Raw genomic sequence first — 19451 nt, forward strand, 5'->3', positions numbered from 1 at the left:
ATTTTAAGGGAGTTTTCTTTATGATGGGAAAATGTTTTATTCTGTTTCTTTAAGTTCCCCAGGAAGAATGATAAATGTTTTTTTATAATAAATTTGTTAATACTTTTAGCTAAATTTTTTATCCATAAATGTAAGTTTATTAATAAAACACCATATTTCTGCCTTTTTTTTTATAAGGATATGGAATTGTACACATAATCAATATCAGACTCAACCAACAAAAAGCCTCTCAGAACAATATATATATGTTGATTTTTTTCGCGTACTCATTAATTATTTTTTTTACCCCTGGTTTTGTATGTTCATGTTCTGTTCTTTCGTAAACTTTATCTGTTTGTATGTTGTATACTTATTGTGTGTTCAATAAAGTTCAGTAAAAAAAGTACGTTCTAAATGAAGCTTCAGACGTCACTAATCATGTGACTCTGGCCAAACGAATCAAGCCTCGACACGTGCTTCTTAAGCAGCGTGTTGATCTTTTTGACACACGCACCGGAGCGTCAGCTTCAAGCGGACCATCACTACCTCTCACATCTAAAGGTAAGTGTCAAGGTAACTTTGAACTGAGTTCAGTCAATCTTGAGTTTTTCGAAGTTTTCTGAGTGAAGTTTTCTGTTGCTCTCTGTGAGAGAAGACCGTTAAAGGCGAGGCTCTCCGGAGTGCAGCAAAACAGGAAACCACAGCTGGATGTGTGTAAGTGTGCAAACGAATAGATTAGAAGTGTAAGTGAGCCACGAGTATGGAAAGGTCAAGTTTCATGAGTTGTTTTTCTCACCATTGATCACGCGCTCAACACTCTACACATACTTGCGTCACACTCGCGCTCTCAAGCATCAGTATTGTACAATTCTGGGTGTCACGTGAGTTGCAGGTGTTACCATATAACGGATATCTCCATTGTTCTGTAGCAGTGGTTCTCAGACGTTTCACAATGAGTTTCACCCTTACGAGCGACATCAAAGCGCAGTAGTATAGGCCTATTTAACACCACATACACATGAAGACGTTTCACCTCTTATCCAAGAAGCTTCTTCCGTTCTAAGGGTCAAATGGTGGAGAGTCCCAGATTTAAATGTATTTCAAGCTACTTGAAGAAGTCCAGACACTTTTCTTTCCAAGCTCCTTAGACTATGATGACCTGGATGACTGAGAACCTTCACAGACACCACATACACATATTTGCCAACATTCAAAAGGGCACTCTGTGTGTGTGTGTGTCTGTACATGTGGGCCAGGTCCTTCGAAAGTCGGGTAGGCTGGAAGTGAGCGATTGTGAAGTTGGACGGTCTAGCCTTCAGAATTACGTCACAACCTCTCTCGGTGGAGTGAAACTCTGCAGTCTGCTCCTTGCTATCTAAAATATAACCGGACGCATAAATTCTTGACCATCTCACACTTTTGTTTAATCAGTTTTCTGTTTGACGTGTTTTCAGCTGTGTGAAACTCCCGGAGGAACCCTCCCGAGGGAATAATAATGTTTTATTTAATCTAATAACTTTGATCTCAGCCTAACCGATTTACTCAGGAATAAATAAAACACTGAAAAAAGCCAAACAATAATATTTTTAAGTTGTCTAAGTCAGTGGTCCCCAACCTTTTTTGCGCCACGGACCGGTTTATGCCCGACAATATTTTCACGGACCGGCGTTTAAGGTGTCGCGGATAAATACAACAAAATAAAACTAGTACCGGTACCGAAAAAAAGATTTATTCATAACACGCGTGAAAAGACCCAGGAAAACAGAGTTGATGATAAAAACGATAACAAAATAATACTGAAAACCGATATAAACACTGAAAACTATACATTTCACACCTGAGCCTCAACTCTTGGGGCCCGGTACCAAACGACTCACTGACCGGTACCGGTCCGAGGCCCAGGGGTTGGGGACCGCTGGTCTAAGTGACTTATATATCATGTTTAACCTGTGTAGCAAAAGACCACAGGGGGTTTGAAAACGATGAAGCCAGGAGTTCGCTGTTCTTGGCGGCTCAGATATTTGAAGTTTACACAGCTACATTCTCACCTGAAAATATTTTAAAAGTTTATTTTGCAACTCAGAAAGGGTAATAAGAGTAATATTAAAACTAAGTTGCTGCCGCCATTGTTGAAAACTGGAATTAGCTGGGCTGCGCTAGGAATTCTTTGATATGATTTTTCAATTTTGTTGTCTGGTGGAAAATCGGGAGAAATTTGGGAGAATGGTGGTTCCAGGAGATTTTCGGGAGGGGCAATGAAAACTGGTGTCAATCAACTGCTACGTTTGTGCTGGTTTGTGCTACTAAAAGTGTCGTTTGTGCTGCCTCTGTTTTAAAGATATTAATGAAAATGTAAAGGTCAAAAGGTCAACCAGAACCCCCACATTATCCAAATGAAACAAATTTGATGTTAAACCTTTGTGCTACGTTTGGATTACTACTCACTTCCAGAAGTGGCTGCGACCACTGGCAATAAGCTGCTCTTTATAGAGGACTCATGCTCGGGGAGACGTTTTCTGGTCCACCCTCTCTCCCAGAAGAGCCCCGGGAACGCTTGTGCCATCTTTGCATACCTCCACAATTACATATTGTTTAGTCTTTAAAAAAAAAATTGAGATTTCCATGTACCACCAGAGAGAGACTAAGTACCACTAGTGGTATGTGTACCACAGTTTGAGAACCACTGTTCTAAACCATGCTGTGAAACTCCTGGGGACCACCCCTTAAGGGTGAGATTAAAAGTATATGTGTATGACTGAGGGACTGCCCCTCAGATCTGCTCTGGGAGAAACATAGGAATGTAGAAGAGGTGAAGGGAGTGTGTGTTTTTAAAAAACCAAGAACTAAACTGTGAATTTTGTGTATCGTTTCACCCCTAGTTGGAGGTAAAAGTGCTACAATGAAAAACATTTCAAGGAAATGTAAAAAAAAATGTATTCCAGGATAAAACACAGCTGTCTTTGTCTTATCGGTGCAAATCGTTGTGTCGGCCCACTGGGCATTTGATTCCAATAACAGGCCTCAGTCTCTCCTGCTACTGGTCTGCCATACTGCTAAATTTGGTATCCGTGCTCAAACCTTTTGTGTCTGTTTGCCCACCTCGGGAAGCAAAAAATATGTTGTTTTTTGTTGTCAGATGAACATATGAGACACTTTGACTCTTCAGTGCAGTGTGGAGCCTAACAAAGATCTGTTTTGTGTCCCAGCTGACCAGCAGGAGGAGAAGAGTCTGACGGAACAGCAGAGGAACATTTTCAGCTACTTGGACTCAGCTCAGCCACTACAGAGAAAACAATGAGCTCAACACAGAAGGTGACAGACAGAGCAGGGCGATATGACCAAAAATATTTATCACGATATACATTTGAAAATTTGCAATAACAATATAGCTGACGATATAATTGACACTAGACAAAATACTTTACAACTCCACAACTTTATTAGTGCAAAGTATTCTGTCTCGCGTCAATTATATCGTCAGCTATATCGTTATCACAAATTTTCAAATGTATATCGTGATAAATATTTTTGGTCATATCGCCCTGCTCTACTTTCATGTGTTACTGTTTAGGCTTAAATTGGTTTGATGTTTGGTGCCTTTTCCTTAATGTAAAAAAACCCTTAGGCTACAATCAGACATTTTTCTTGCATTTGATTTGATAAATTTTGATCTTTTGATTGATAAACTAAAATGTTATGGATTTTCACCAGCTGCTTTGTGCTGGAGAAAAAATTATTTGGACAGAAGATAGCAGAAGGTTTATTGTAATGGTTATTTCTCAGCTATGAACTGCAGTTTACCCCAAGGCAGCTGCCTCACTCCACTTCTCTATTCAATTATCACTAACAATCTGCAATATGTCTTGGCTTAATCTTGGGTATGCCAATGATTCCACCATGTTTTATTCAGCCAGTGACAACTCTGAATTGATCAGCGTGTCACAACAAAATTTGCTGAACCTGTTTGACTGGATAAGTAAAAATAATATTATTTTAAATGTATCTAAATCCAAATCTATTGTAATTAAAAGCAGATTAGTCAACAGCCTGCAACTGAGTCTTTCCATAGCCAGTGTTAGAACACGTCACCCAGATTAAAGTACTCGGCGTTCCCATAAATCACCACCTTTCATGGTCTCAGCACATCGACTCTGTTATTAAGAAAACGGGACGAGGCATAGTTATGGCTATGAAATGCTCTTTCTGTATCGATTCTTCAATTATGAAAGATGTCATTAATGCACTAGTAATGTCTCATCTGGAGTATTGTTCAATCATTTGGTCAGCAGCTAATAAGACAAACATATGATTTATTATCACTGAATGGTTATGTATAAATCTATAAAAAGTGTGTGTGTGTCTGTGTGTACAATCAGGAGGGATGGGCATGATTTTAGTGTTTTTAAATGGTCATGAATGATTTTTAACACCAGGTTGGATGTAATGTGTCAGAACTACCAGCAGGTGGGGATAAGAGACCTTTAAGGTGTTTGGTGCCACACTCCACCTTCAGGTTTAAAACTAGTGTTAATGGAGGGAGTTTGAAGGTTGAGTTTGTTCCACGACTGCATTTCACTCACTGGCTCTGTTTGCATCTCTGTCACTGCAGGACCAACATGGACCAAGAAGTCAGCGCTCTCAGGAGGCCGTCAAACCTCACAGAAAAAAGAGAGAGAAAAAACACACCTGTGACGAGTGTGGCAGAGCTTTTACTCGCTGTAGCAACTTACAGAGGCATCTAGTTATCCACTCTGGAATTAAGGAATACAGCTGTGACGAGTGTGGGAAGGATTTTGCTCTGAAGGCTGAACTAAAACGTCATCAGGTCATCCACACTGGAGAGAGACCGTTCAGCTGTGACTTGTGTGGAAAGTCTTTTTCCTTGAAGGATTCCCTAAAAAAACACCAACTCATCCACAGTGGAGTTAAAGCATACAGCTGTGATCAGTGTGGAAGAGCTTTTAATCGCAGTAGGAGCTTACAGAGTCATCTAGTTACTCACTCTGGAATTAAGGCATACAGCTGTGACATTTGTGGAAAAACTTTCAGCCAGAGAGGGAACCGAAATTTACACCTACGCATTCACACCAGACATGATGTGTACTGCTGTGAACAGTGTGGCAAACGGTTTATAACTCACAAACAGTTACAAAGACACATGTTTACCCACACTGAGGGACGACCTTATAAATGTGACCTGTGTGAGAAGACTTTTAAATCTCCACATTCCCTGAGACTACACCAACAGATCCACACCAGAAAGAGACTCTACAAGTGCAGTTACTGTGAGGTATGTATTTATATTGTTATCTTGTCATTTTAGCCTGACTGTTTGGAACAACTCTGCTCACTAAACTGTGTTAGCATGTTAGCGATTCTACTGCATGGAAAAGCAGCTCTGAGTGATTATTCAGATTTTCATTTCAGTTATGATTTTAGTATTACTGTAGTATTATGGTGGTAGTATTGTAGTTATTGCAGCCCAGTAAACTGAGTGTGTTAACTGAAACAGTAAAATGTAATTGGACGTCTGCAGAGATGCTCTTTATTTCAGGCGACGTTCAGGATAAAAATGTTGAAGGACTGACTTACACTGTCTTTGTGTCTTTGTTTAGAAGCAGAGCGACACAGATGGATCCAGTTCTCAACCCTGTCATCACTGTGGTGGTGGGAAAGACTTTCGTTGTGACCTCTGTGGAAAAACTTTCAGTTGGCAAGCCGCCCTAAAAAGACATCAACGTAAACACACTGGAGACAAACTGAAATACTGCAAAGAATGTGGTAGAAGCTTCACCACATCATATCAGTTAAAACGACATGAACTGATTCACAGTGGGGTTAAAAAGCACCTCTGTGATCAGTGTGGGTCATCCTTCACCACTGCAAGGGAGCTTAAAACACACAAACGAGTCCACACAGGAGAGAAACCATACAAGTGCAGACACTGTGACAAAAGCTTCTCACAATCAAATGGTCGTAACGTTCATGAACGTACACACATGGAAGGAAACTACAGCTGTGACCAGTGTGACAAGAGCTTCAGGAATCTCAGTTCATACTCCAAACACAAACAATCTCACGTTACTAATAAACTGTTTCACTGTTACCAATGTGCCAAAACATTCACCTCATTGTCTGCTCTGTGCAAACATCAGCGTGATCACTCAGGGCTGAAATTACTCCCATCACAGTGAATCTGAAGAGACAGAAAGATCCTCTGGTTTCAGTGTCAGACTCAAAAAGCTTGAGATCAGGCTCCACAGAGTTCAGATAGAATCATTTAAACTTGCGTTGAACTGAACTGGTTGCTGGGCTGAACTTCTACATAATACAGATTTACATGGGATCTTATTTTAAGTAAAATTCCCTCCATCCATCTCTTATCCCAGCTAACCCAAAGTAAAATAAAGTTTTGCTCATCTTAAAAAAGCATTACAATAATGGGCATTATCAATGCAAACTGAATAATACAGAAGATGAAAGAATAGACTTTGATCAGTTAATAAAGCTCATGATCTTGATTCATTGTGGCTGCTACACAGATACTTCTGGGTCACTTCTCTCAGTTAGGAACCTTCCTCACCAAAACTGACTGTTGGACCACATCCCTGGTTTCATGAGAAGTTGTTTCAGCCATGATTTCTCTTCCTGTATTTCAGAGTAAAGACTGAAGTGACAAATGGAAACATGTTTAAAAAACACAATGTGAGAGAGACGTTGAGGTCCTTAGACGTTACCCTGGGTTTTTCTGTCACCCTGCTAGATGTTACACACCTTGTTATTGGACTGATTTCTACTGCTGGACTACTCCTGGGGAGAGTAACAATACTCTTACTAATTAGCTCCCTTTCACACCTTTGGGGATATTTATTTTTGTGCTTGAAGCGCTGTGAGCCAGAACAGCGAGAGAAAAATCTGCAAACGCAATGAGCCGAATGCTTAAGTGAATCCCAGCAGCTGCACATGTGCTATGCTGATTTAGAGGATATGTTTGCTCTGGATTTATATTTATACTTTTTCATTTCTATATGATTCTTCTTGCATCTAAACAAAGATTATTAAATTTGCTAAATTTTGATGGCTCTTCGTGCTCAGGTGTAAATGAGACGTAATATTTGCTCTTGGTTTGGTTCACCTGTACAGAACCCTGCAGTACAACAGAAACCTAAAAACATTATTTGTAGTTGTTATTCTTAGTTGTTCTGCTGCCTAAATGCCACAGGGTGTAATTATGAAGTTATTGAGTTGCACATACTTTACGACCTGCTTAAGTTCGAGGTCACAGCGTCTGTAGAGCAGCTGGAACATAATGAAGTCTACAAGATTAAAGTTTTCTCTTCACTTATTGTTCTTTCTGCTGCTTGATTTGATGGATCTGAGAGCTTTTGTTTTTATTACTGTTATTATAATTATCATTAATATTTTACTCTTTAGAAGCTTTAAAATAGTGTTTGTGTTTGAAAAAATGGATTTAAGAATTGAACAGAAACATCTGTCCTTCTGAAAATCACCCAAAGGCACGGAGACAAACTCAAAGGATGCAACCTGTAACTTTCTCTTCCTTCATGTCAGTACCATCATCGATTATTTATATAAAATGCATAAAGCAACAGTAACACTTTAGTTTGGATTTCATGATTTCTGTAACTGGAAAATATTTTGTTTAAAGACAGAAGTGACCGCATAGTTGCAACATTAAAGTGAAATATTTAATAGTCTAATAACAGATTAAATGCTGTGTTGAGGCTGTCGTTTCAGGAGGAGAGAAGCTGCAGAGAGGCGTGTAAGACTGCAACTCTGCTTCCTGGTCCCAGCTCTGGATAGTCATATTTTAGGGGGTTTAATAAATTTGTCCATATTTCTAGAAATGAGAGCTGCTCCATCCAAAGTGGGATCGATGCCCTCTCTCCTAACAAGACCAGGTTTCCTCCAGAAGATTTGCCAATTATCTATGAAGCCCACATCGTTTCTTGGACACCACTCAGACAGACAGCAACTTAAGGAGAACATGTGGCTAAACATGTCACTCCTGGTCTGTATCCCAATTCAGGGTCTGCAGCCTTAAAGGCCGCATTTGAAGGCCGATTACGTCACAGCAACGCGACGAATGCTGTCCCAATTCAAAGGCTGCTCGAAATGTGGCCCTCAAATGCGTCCTTCATTTCCCTGAATTTTAAGGATGTGTCGGTGTAGACTTCGTGGCCCAACATATCCCAGATTGCATAGCGCGGCGGTGGGTGTGGATAATTTTGTCGAAAAAAACGGTGGAAGTGGAGCAGCCAAAGAGTAAACGTTTAAAAGTAAGTACTGATATGATGTCTCAACAGGACCTGGAAAAACTAGTCCATGCATTCATTTTTAATAGGCTTGATTACTGTAACAGCATCTTTACAGGTCTACCTAAAAAATCAGTCAGACAACTACAGCTCATTCAGAACTCTGCTGCTCTAGTCCTCACTAAGACCGAAAAAGTGGACCACACCAGTCCAGCTCTGAGGTCTTCACTCTGGCTGCCTGTCCATCAGAGGATAGACTTTGAAGTTCTGATGCTGATCTATAAAGTTCTGAATGGTTTAGGACCAAAATACTAGTGATGGGGAGATGAAGCCTCGTGATGAACTGAAGCTTTCCATCCAACTGGTCGACTCATGGTTCGAAGCATTGTGATGATTCATTTTCTCTACTTCGCCATCAAGTGGATGATTCAAGAGAAACAAGTTCTGTGATTATAATGATGTGACGTGTAAACCTCTAAACTGAATAAATAAATTGTTGTCATGATTATTTATCCCGAATATTGTCTCAGTATGTCTGATACAAAAGAGAAAGTGGAAACTATCAGGACAGAGTTTTGGTATGATTGTGTAATTGTTAGAGCTGGGTATCGTCACCGATTTCTAGAATCGATTCGATTCTGATTCACAAGGTCCCAAATCGATTCGATCCACGATTTGATTCGATCTGATCCGGGGAAATTTTGCCTCAGACAGTCAGAAATGTTATAATTCAGATCATGGATCAGTACATTTCCATATTTTTATATCTATAAAAAGAAAGATGACATTTGCGAGACTTTATCAAAGGTGTAAGCATCACAGCAGATGCCTTTGTATCAAAGTAGCTGAGGCTAAAACAGAAAAACGATTTTATAAAACTAATCTGCAGTAGATCAAAAACGAAAGAAAACCATTAATCAACATATGAACATTACCTGATGCTGCTGAAGTGAAGCAGAGAAAAGTTACAGAGTTTTGCATTTTGCATAATTTCAAAAAGTTTAAATTTGTTCAGTAGCCTACTGAACAGCAGAAATTAGGTTTTCTTTTCGGAAGTAAGTAAAAGGGAAAAAAACAGCGACCGACAGCGCTGTAAACAACGGTAGACTTGTGCGTAACAAGCAAGCGAATAATGCAGAAAACAGATTTTTAGACGGGGAAACTGTTCTTGAAGTACAGAGAGAGAGAGCTGTGCATGAAGTGTGATTTTATCGCAGTGGAAGCAAAATAGCAAAAGTCAGAGGGAATTCATGGCTATGTTTATGTGAAGCCTAGTTTGGATCTTCTTTTGCTGCTGGTTCAGTCAATATTGTTTGGAGAGGTAAAACCTACAGCTTCAGAATCAGCGCAAAAAGGGCGTAAAACACAAAGCCCGCCGACAGATCAGAATCAGCGAGCTGTCGGCTTTCGGCCCTGACCGTGTCCGTGCTGTCGGGTGAGAAAGGCCACATCTCACTGATTCGGATGTGTCGGCGGGTCCGCGCTTTGTGTTTACGTCTTTGTGCGTAATAGCCTATGTGTATCTGCTGTCATTTACTGTTTTAGCTGTTTGGTGGTTGTTGAAATTTAGTGAGGTTTAACCTGAGATTCTGGCGTTTGGGGCAAAATAAATTTATATTAAAAATCGATTCAGAATTTTAATGAATCAATATCACGTTATCCAAGTTAGAATCGATTTTAATTGATAATCAAAACCCGCCCCTAGTAACTGTGTAATCATGCTTATGTACATCTGGATAATGACACAAACTGTGTGGCGCTTCACTTTTTAATAAACTAAAAGACATAAGTCAGGTGGATCTGTAGTGTTGTTTATTTATATTATGGTACTTATCATTTGTGATATTTATTACTGTGTGCATACTTTATTAGAAGAGAAAAAAATGTCTTCCTTGCTGGTTCTATCGAAGAAGAAATGCTCAAGTAACTATGTAGCACGTACGTAATCCAATTCCACAACACTGTGTGATGGGGGAATCAGCTGTGTTTTGCTGCCCATTTTATTTCGAATCTGGCGCGAACCGGCGAGCCAGTTCCTGAATCAGTCACGTGGTACGGACTGCCCACGAGGCGTCGAACGTCACTGCATACGTAATCAAAGCGAGCCTCGATACGCGCTTCACAAAAACTCCCCCGAGATTACTCGACACACGCACCGGAGCGTCGACACACAGGACACATCACTACCTCTCACATCTAAAGGTAAGTGTCAAGGTAACTTTGAACTGAGTTCAGTCAATCTCGAGTTTATCGAAGTTTTCTGAAGGACGCTTTCTGTTGCTCTCTGTGAGAGAAGACCGTTAAAGCCGAGGCTCTCCAGAGTGTAGCAAAACAGGAAACCACAGCTGGGTGTGTGTAAGTGTGCAAACGAATAGATTAGAAGTGGAAGTGAGCCACGAGTATGGAAAGGTCAGGTTTCATGAGTTGTTTTTCTCACCACTGATCACGCGCTCAACACTCTACACATACTTGCATCACACGCGCGCTCTCAAGCATCAGTATTGTACAATTCTGGGCGTCACGTGAGTTGCAGGTGTTACCATATAACGGAAATCTCCATTGTTCTGTAGCAGTGGTTCTCAGACGTTTCACAATGAGTTTCACCCTTACGAGCGACATCAAAGCGCAGTAGTATAGGCCTATTTAACACCACATACACATGAAGACGTTTCACCTCTTATTCGAGAAGCTTCTTCCGTTCTAAGGGTCAAATGGTGGAGAGTCCCAGATTTAAATGTATTTCAAGCTACTTGAAGAAGTCCAGACACTTTTCTTTCCAAGCTCCTTAGACTACGATGACCTGGATGACTGAGAACCTTCACAGACACCACATACACATATTTGCCAACATTCAAAAGGGCACTCTGTGTGTGTGTGTGTCTGTACATGTGGGCCAGGTCCTTCGAAAGTCGGGTAGGCTGGAAGTGAGCGATTGTGAAGTTGGACGGTCTAGCCTTCAGAATTACGTCACAACCTCTCTCGGTGGAGTGAAACTCTGCAGTCTGCTCCTTGCTATCTAAAATATAACCGGACGCATAAATTCTTGACCATCTCACACTTTTGTTTAATCAGTTTTCTGTTTGACGTGTTTTCAGCTGTGTGAAACTCCCGGAGGAACCCTCCCGAGGGAATAATAATGTTTTATTTAATCTAATCTAATAACTTTGATCTCAGCCTAACCGATTTACTCAGGGACAAATAAAACACTGAAAAAAGCCTAACAATAATATTTTTAAGTTGTCTAAGTCAGTGGTCCCCAACCTTTTTTGCGCCACGGACCGGTTTATGCCCGACAATATTTTGACGGACCGGCGTTTAAGGTGTCGCGGATAAATACAACAAAATAAAACTAGTACCGGTACCGAAAAAAAGATTTATTCATAACACGCGTGAAAAGACCCAGGAAAACAGAGTTGATGATAAAAACGATAACAAAATAATACTGAAAACCGATATAAACACTGAAAACTATACATTTCACACCTGAGCCTCAACTCTCGCGGCCCGGGGGTTGGGGACCGCTGGTCTAAGTGACTTATATATCATGTTTAACCTGTGTAGCAAAAGACCAAAGGGGGTTTGAAAACGATGAAGCCAGGAGTTCGCTGTTCTTGGCGGCTCAGATATTTGAAGTTTACACAGCTACATTCTCACCTGAAAATATTTTAAAAGTTTATTTTGCAACTCAGAAAGAGTAATAAGAGTAATATTAAAACTAAGTTGCTGCCGCCATTGTTGAAAACTGGAATTAGCTGGGCTGTGCTAGGAATTCTTTGATATAATTTTTCAATTTTGTTGTCTGGTGGAAAATCGGGAGAAATTTGGGAGAATGGTGGTTCCAGGAGATTTTCGGGAGGGGCAATGAAAACTGGTGTCAATCAACTGTGCTACGTTTGTGCTGGTTTGTGCTACTAAAAGTGTCGTTTGTGCTGCCTCTGTTTTAAAGATATTAATGAAAATGTAAAGGTCAAAAGGTCAACCATACCCCCCACATTATCCAAATGAAACAAATTTGATGTTAAACCTTTGTGCTACGTTTGGATTACTACTCACTTCCAGAAGTGGCTGCGACCACTGGCAATAAGCTGCTCTTTATAGAGGACTCATGCTCGGGGAGACGTTTTCTGGTCCACCCTCTCTCCCAGAAGAACCCCGGGAACGCTTGTGCCATCTTTGCATACCTCCACAATTACATATTGTTTAGTCTTTAAAAAAAAATTGAGATTTCCATGTACCACCAGAGAGAGACTAAGTACCACTAGTGGTATGTGTACCACAGTTTGATAACCACTGCTCTCAAAAACTCCTGGGTACCACCCCTTATGGGTGAGATTAAAAGTATATGTGTATGACTGAGGGACTGCCCCTCAGACCTGCTCTGGGAGAAACATAGGAATGTAGAAGAGGTGAAGGGAGTGTGTGTTTTTAAAAACCAAGAACCAAACTGTGAATTTTGTGTATCGTTTCACCCCTAGTTGGAGGTAAAAGTGCTACAATGAAAAATATTTCAAGGAAATGTAAAAAAAAAAGTATTCCAGGATAAAACATAGCTGTCTTTGTCTTATCGGTGCAAATCGTTGTGTCGGCCCACTGTGCCTTTGATTCCAATAACAGGCCTCAGTCTCTCCTGCTACTGGTCTGCCATACTGCTAAATTTGGTATCCGTGCTCAAACCTTTTGTGTCTGTTTGCCCACCTCGGGAAGCAAAAATTTGTTGTTTTTTGTTGTCAGATGAACATGTGAGACACTTTGACTCTTCAGTGCAGTGTGGAGCCTAACAAAGATCTGTTTTGTGTCCCAGCTGATCAGCAGGAGGAGAAGAGTCTGACGGAGCAGCAGAGGAACATTTTCAGCTACTTGGACTAAGCTCAGCCACTACAGAGAAAACAATGAGCTCAACACAGAAGGTGACAGACAGAGCAGGGCGATATGACCAAAAATATTTATCACGATATACATTTGAAAATTTGCAATAACAATATAACTGACGATATATTTGACACTAGACAAAATACTTTAGAACTCCACAACTTTATTAAAAAACCCATCAATGTATTTTCACTTAAACAAGCAGCTGTTTTTTATGTGTATTAAAGTTATATAAAAATTTAACAGTGCAAATGCCTTGGAGCAAATGTCAGCCAATTTCCTCTGGAAAATCCTTTTGGTTAAACTGTCAGCAAGCAATTTGCATTTGCACTGTTAAATTTTTATATAACTTTAATGCACAAAAAAAAACAGCTGCTTGTTTAAGTGAAAATACATTGATGGATTTTTTTGCACTAATAAAGTTGTGGAGTTGTAAAGTATTTTTTTCTAGTGTCAATTATATCGTCAGTTATATCGTTATCACAAATTTTCAAATGTATATCGTGATAAATATTTTTGGTCATATCGCCCTGCTCTACTTTCACGTGTTACTGTTTAGGCTTAAATTGGTTTGATGTTTGGTGCCTTTTCCTTAATGTAAAAAAACCCTTAGGCTACAATCAGACATTTTTCTTGCATTTGATTTGATAAATTTTGATCTTTTGATTGATAAACTAAAATGTTATGGATTTTCACCAGCTGCTTTGTGCTGGAGAAAAAATTATTTGGACAGAAGATAGCAGAAGGTTTTTTGTAATGATTATTTCTCAGTTATGAACTGCGGTCTACCCCAAGGCAGCTGCCTCGCTCCACTTCTCTATTCAGTTTTCACTAACGATCTGCAATATGTCTCGGCTTAATCTTGGGTATGCCAATGATTCCACCATGTTTTATTCAGCCAGTGACAACTCTGAATTGACCAGCGTGTCACAACAAAATTTGCTGAACCTGTTTGACTGGATAAGTAAAAACAACATGATTTTGAATGTATCTAAATCCAAATCTATGTTAATTAGAAGCAGATTAGTCAACAGCCTGCAACTGAGTCTTTCCATAGCCAGTGTTAGAACACGTCACCCAGATTAAACTACTCGGCATTACCATAAATCACCACCTTTCATGGTCTCAGCACATCGACTCTGTTATTAAGAAAACGGGACAAGGCATAGCTATGGCTATGAAATGCTCTTTCTTTATCACTTCTTCAATTATGAAAGATGTCATTAATGCACTAGTAATGTCTCATCTGGAGTATTGTTCAATCATTTGGTCAGCAGCTAATAAGACAAACATAGGATTTATTATCACTGAATGGTTATGTATAAATCTATAAAAAGTGTGTGTGTGTCTGTGTGTACAATCAGGAGGGATGGGCATGATTTTAGTGTTTTTAAATGGTCATGAATTATTTTTAACACCATTTTGGATGTAATGTGTTAGAACTACCAACAGGTGGGGATAAGAGACCTTTAAGGTGTTTGGTGCCACACTCCACCTTCAGGTTTAAAACTAGTGTTAATGGAGGGAGTTTGAAGGTTGAGTTTGTTCCACGACTGCATTTCACTCACTGGCTCTGTTTGTATCTCTGTCACTGCAGGACCAACATGGACCAAGAAGTCAGCGCTCTCAGGAGGCCGTCAAACCTCACAGAAAAAAGAGAGGGAAAACATACACCTGTGACGAGTGTGGCAGAGCTTTTACTCGCTGTAGCACCTTACAGAGGCATCTAGTTACCCACTCTGGAATTAAGGCATACAGCTGTGACGAGTGTGGGAAGGATTTTGCTCTGAAGGCTGAACTAAAACGTCATCAGGTCATCCACACTGGAGAGAGACCGTTCAGCTGTGACTTGTGTGGAAAGTCTTTTTCCTTGAAGGATTCCCTAAAAAAACACCAACTCATCCACAGTGGAGTTAAAGCATACAGCTGTGATCAGTGTGGCAGAGCTTTTAATCGCAGTAGGAGCTTACAGAGTCATCTAGTTACCCACTCTGGAATTAAGGCATACAGCTGTGACATTTGTGGAAAAACTTTCAGCCAGAGAGGGAACCGAAATATACACCTACGCATTCACACCAGACATGATGTGTACTGCTGTGAACAGTGTGGCAAATACTTTGCTACAGACACACAGTTACAACAACACATGTTTACCCACACTGAGGGACGACCTTATAAATGTGACCTGTGTGAGAAGACTTTTAAATCTCCACATTCCCTGAGACTACACCAACAGATCCACACCAGAAAGAGACTCTACAAGTGCAGTTACTGTGAGGTATGTATTTATATTGTTATCTTGTCATTTTAGCCTGACTGTTTGAAACAACTCTGCTCATTAAATTGTGTTAGCATGTTAGCAATTCTACTGCATGGAAAAGCAGCTCTGAGTGATTATTCAGATTTTCATGTCAGTTATGATTTTAGTATTACTGTAGTATTATGGTGGTAGTATTGTAGTTATTGCAGCCCAGTAAACTGAGTGTGTTAGCTGAAACAGTAAAATGTAATTGGACGTCTGCAGAGATGCTCTTTATTTCAGGCGACGTTCAGGACAAAAGTGTTGAAGGACTGACTTACACTGTCTTTGTGTCTTTGTTTAGAGGAAAGGCGACACAGATGGATCCAGTTCTCAACCCTGTCATCACTGTGGTGGTGGGAAAGACTTTCGTTGTGACGTCTGCGGAAAAACTTTCAGTTGGCAAGCCGCCCTAAAAAGACATCAACGTAAACACACTGGAGACAAACTGAAATACTGCAAAGAATGTGGTAGAAGCTTCACCACATCATATCAGTTAAAACGACATGAACTGATTCACAGTGGGGTTAAAAAGCACCTCTGTGATCAGTGTGGGTCATCCTTCACCACTGCAAGGGAGCTTAAATCACACAAACGAGTCCACACAGGAGAGAAACCATACAAGTGCAGACACTGTGACAAAAGCTTCTCACAATCAAATGGTCGTAACGTTCATGAACGTACACACATGGAAGGAAACTACAGCTGTGACCAGTGTGACAAGAGCTTCAGGAATCTCAGTTCATACTCCAAACACAAACGATCTCACGTTACTAATAAACTGTTTCACTGTTACCAATGTGCCCAAACATTCACCTCATTGTCTGCTCTGTGCAAACATCAGCATGATCACTCAGGGCTGAAATCTCTCCCATCACAGTGAATCTGAAGAGACAGAAAGATCCTCTGGTTTCAGTGTCAGACTCAAAAAGCTTGAGATCAGGCTCCACAGAGTTCAGATAGAATCAATTAAACTTGCGTTGAACTGAACTGGTTGCTGGGCTGAACTTCTACATAATACAGATTTACATGGGATCTTATTTTAAGTAAAATTCCCTCCATCCATCACTTATCCCAGCTAACCCAAAGTAAAATAAAGTTTTGCTCATCTTAAAAAAGCATTACAATAATGGGCATTATCAATGCAAACTGAATAATACAGAAGATGAAAGAATAGACTTTGATCAGTTAATAAAGCTCATGATCTTGATTCATTGTGGCTGCTACACAGATACTTCTGGGTCACTTCTCTCAGTTAGGAACCTTCCTCACCAAAACTGACTGTTGGACCACACCCCTGGTTTCATGAGAAGTTGTTTCAGCCATGATTTCTCTTCCTGTATTTCAGAGTAAAGACTGAAGTGACAAATGGAAACATGTTTAAAAAACACAATGTGAGAGAGACGTTGAGATCCTTAGAAGTTACCCTGGGTTTTTCTGTCACCCTGCTAGATGTTACACACCTTGTTATTGGACTGATTTCTACTGCTGGACTACTCCTGGGGAGAGTAACAATACTCTTACTAATTAGCTCCCTTTCACACCTTTGGGGATATTTATTTTTGTGCTTGAAGCGCTGTGAGCCAGAACAGCGAGAGAAAAATCTGCAAACGCAATGAGCCGAATGCTTAAGTGAATCCCAGCAGTTGCACATGTGCTACGCTGATTTAGAGGATATGTTTGCTCTGGATTTATATTTATACTTTTTCATTTCTATATTATTCTTCTTGCATCTAAACAAAGATTATTAAATTTGCTAAATTTTGATGGCTCTTCGTGCTCAGGTGTAAATGAGACGTAATATTTGCTCTTGGTTTGGTTCTCCTGTACAGAACCTTGCAGTACAACAGAAACCTAAAAACATTATTTGTAGTTGTTATTCTTAGTTGTTCTGCTGCCTAAATACCACAGGGTGTAATTATGAAGTTATTGAGTTGCACATACTTTACGACCTGCTTAAGTTCGAGGTCACAGCGTCTGTAGAGCAGCTGGAACATAATGAAGTCTACAAGGTTAAAGTTTTCTCTTAACTTATTGTTCTTTCTGCTGCTTGATTTGATGGATCTGAGAGCTTTTGTTTTTATTACTGTTATCATAATTATCATTAATATTTTACTCTTTAGAAGCTTTAAAATAGTGTTTGTGTTTGAAAAAATTGATTTAAGAATTGAACAGAAACATCTGTCCTTCTGAAAATCACCCAAAGGCACGGAGACAAACTCAAAGGATGCAACCTGTAACTTTCTCTTCCTTCATGTCAGTACCATCATCGATTATTTATATAAAATGCATAAAGCAACAGTAACACTTTAGTTTGGATTTCATGATTTCTGTAACTGGAAAATATTTTGTTTAAAGACAGAAGTGACCGCATAGTTGCAACATTAAAGTGAAATATTTAATAGTCTAATAACAGATTAAATGCTGTGTTGAGGCTGTCGTTTCAGGAGGAGAGAAGCTGCAGAGAGGCATGTAAGACTGCAACTCTTCTTCCTGGTCCCAGCTCTGGATAGTCATATTTTAGGGGGTTTAATAAATTTGTCCATATTTCTAGAAATGAGAGCTGCTCCATCCAAAGTGGGATCGATGCCCTCTCTCCTAACAAGACCAGGTTTCCTCCAGAAGATTTGCCAATTATCTATGAAGCCCACATCGTTTCTTGGACACCACTCAGACAGACAGCAACTTAAGGAGAACATGTGGCTAAACATGTCACTCCTGGTCTGTATCCCAATTCAGGGTCTGCAGCCTTAAAGGCCGCATTTGAAGGCCGATTACGTCACAGCAACGTGACGAAGGCTGTCCCAATTCAAAGGCCGCTCGAAATGCGGCCCTCAAATGCGTCCTTCATTTCCCTGAATTTTAAGGATGTGTCGGTGTAGACTTCGTGGCCCAACATATCCCAGATTGCATAGCGCGGCAGTGGGTGTGGATAATTTTGCCGAAAAAAACGGTGGAAGTGGAGCAGCCAAAGAGTAAACGTTTAAAAGTAAGTACTGATATGATGTCTCAACAGGACCTGGAAAAACTAGTCCATGCATTCATTTTTAATAGGCTTGATTACTGTAACAGCATCTTTACAGGTCTACCTAAAAAATCAGTCAGACAACTACAGCTCATTCAGAACTCTGCTGCTCTAGTCCTCACTAAGACCAAAAAAGTGGACCACACCAGTCCAGCTCTGAGGTCTTCACTCTGGCTGCCTGTCCGTCAGAGGATAGACTTTGAAGTTCTGATGCTGGTCTATAAAGTTCTGAATGGTTTAGGACCAAAATACTAGTGATGGGGAGATGAAGCCTCGTGATGAACTGAAGCTTTCCATCCAACTGGTCGACTCATGGTTCGAAGCATTGTGATGATTCATTTGCTCTACTTCGCCATCAAGTGGACGATTCAAGAGAAACAAGCTCTGTGATTATAATGATGTGACGTGTAAACCTCTAAACTGAATAAATTGTTTTCATGATTATTTATCCCGAATATTGTCTCAGTATGTCTGATACAAAAGAGAAAGTGGAAACTATCAGGACAGAGTTTTGGTATGATTGTGTAACTGTTAGAGCTGGGTATCGTCACTGATTTCTAGAATCGATTCGATTCCTATTCACAAGGTCCCAAATCGATTCGATCCACGATTTGATTCGATCCGATCCGGGGAAATTTTGCCTCAGACAGTCAGAAATGTTATAATTCAGATCATGGATCAGTACATTTCCATATTTTTATATCTATAAAAAGAAAGATGACATTTGCGAGACTTTATCAAAGGTGTAAGCATCACAGCAGATGCCTTTGTATCAAAGTATCTGAGGCTAAAACAGAAAAACAATTTAGTAAAAATATTTGCAGTAGATCAAAAACGAAAGAAAACCATTAATCAACATATGAACATTACCTGATGCTGCTAAAGTGAAGCAGAGAAAAGTTACAGAGGTTTAGAGACACGGCTAAGCGTTTTGCATTTTGCATAATTTTAAAAAGTTTAAATTTGTTCAGTAGCCTACTGAACAGCAGAAATTAGGTTTTCT

The 19451-nt window shown here is 40.0% G+C and overlaps 2 protein-coding genes across 4 annotated transcripts in view; both read left to right on the top strand.

Moving 5' to 3' along the window:
- Positions 1-8405, top strand: part of LOC148101513 (uncharacterized) — a 36213-nt gene extending 27808 nt beyond the window's left edge. The window contains exons 1-3 of one of the 2 annotated variants that reach the window (XM_087846338.1): positions 3166-3291; positions 4589-5269; positions 5595-8405. In XM_087846338.1, coding sequence (XP_087702464.1) covers positions 3274-3291; positions 4589-5269; positions 5595-6173 — 1278 coding nt within the window. In that variant the 5' untranslated portion in view covers positions 3166-3273 and the 3' untranslated portion in view covers positions 6174-8405. Of the gene's footprint in view, positions 1-3165; positions 3292-4588; positions 5270-5594 lie in introns of those variants that run through there. The other variant, XM_087846339.1, reaches the window with a different exon arrangement.
- On the top strand, positions 488-18896 carry LOC148101514 (uncharacterized). Of its 2 annotated transcripts, none has more exons than XM_087846354.1 (4): positions 488-540; positions 13057-13162; positions 14722-15402; positions 15728-18896. In XM_087846354.1, the coding sequence occupies exons 2-4, from the start codon at positions 13145-13147 to the stop codon at positions 16304-16306; spliced, it is 1278 nt and encodes a 425-aa protein (XP_087702480.1). In that variant the 5' UTR covers positions 488-540; positions 13057-13144; the 3' UTR covers positions 16307-18896. The 2 variants fall into 2 exon arrangements, with proteins under 2 accessions (XP_087702480.1, XP_087702479.1); XM_087846353.1 differs by lacking the exon at positions 488-540 and adding an exon at positions 10352-10457.
- Positions 18897-19451: the final 555 nt, after the last annotated feature.

Source organism: Neolamprologus brichardi, chromosome 9 (assembly GCF_056152115.1).
Source record: "Neolamprologus brichardi isolate AB-2024 chromosome 9, ASM5615211v1, whole genome shotgun sequence".
Taxonomy (NCBI): Eukaryota; Metazoa; Chordata; class Actinopteri; order Cichliformes; family Cichlidae; genus Neolamprologus; species Neolamprologus brichardi.

Coding starts and splice junctions, on each gene's coding strand:
- LOC148101514 (XM_087846354.1), top strand. Junction 15,403..15,727: donor ACAAGTGCAGTTACTGTGAG/GTATGTATTTAT, acceptor GTCTTTGTTTAG/AGGAAAGGCGACACAGATGG.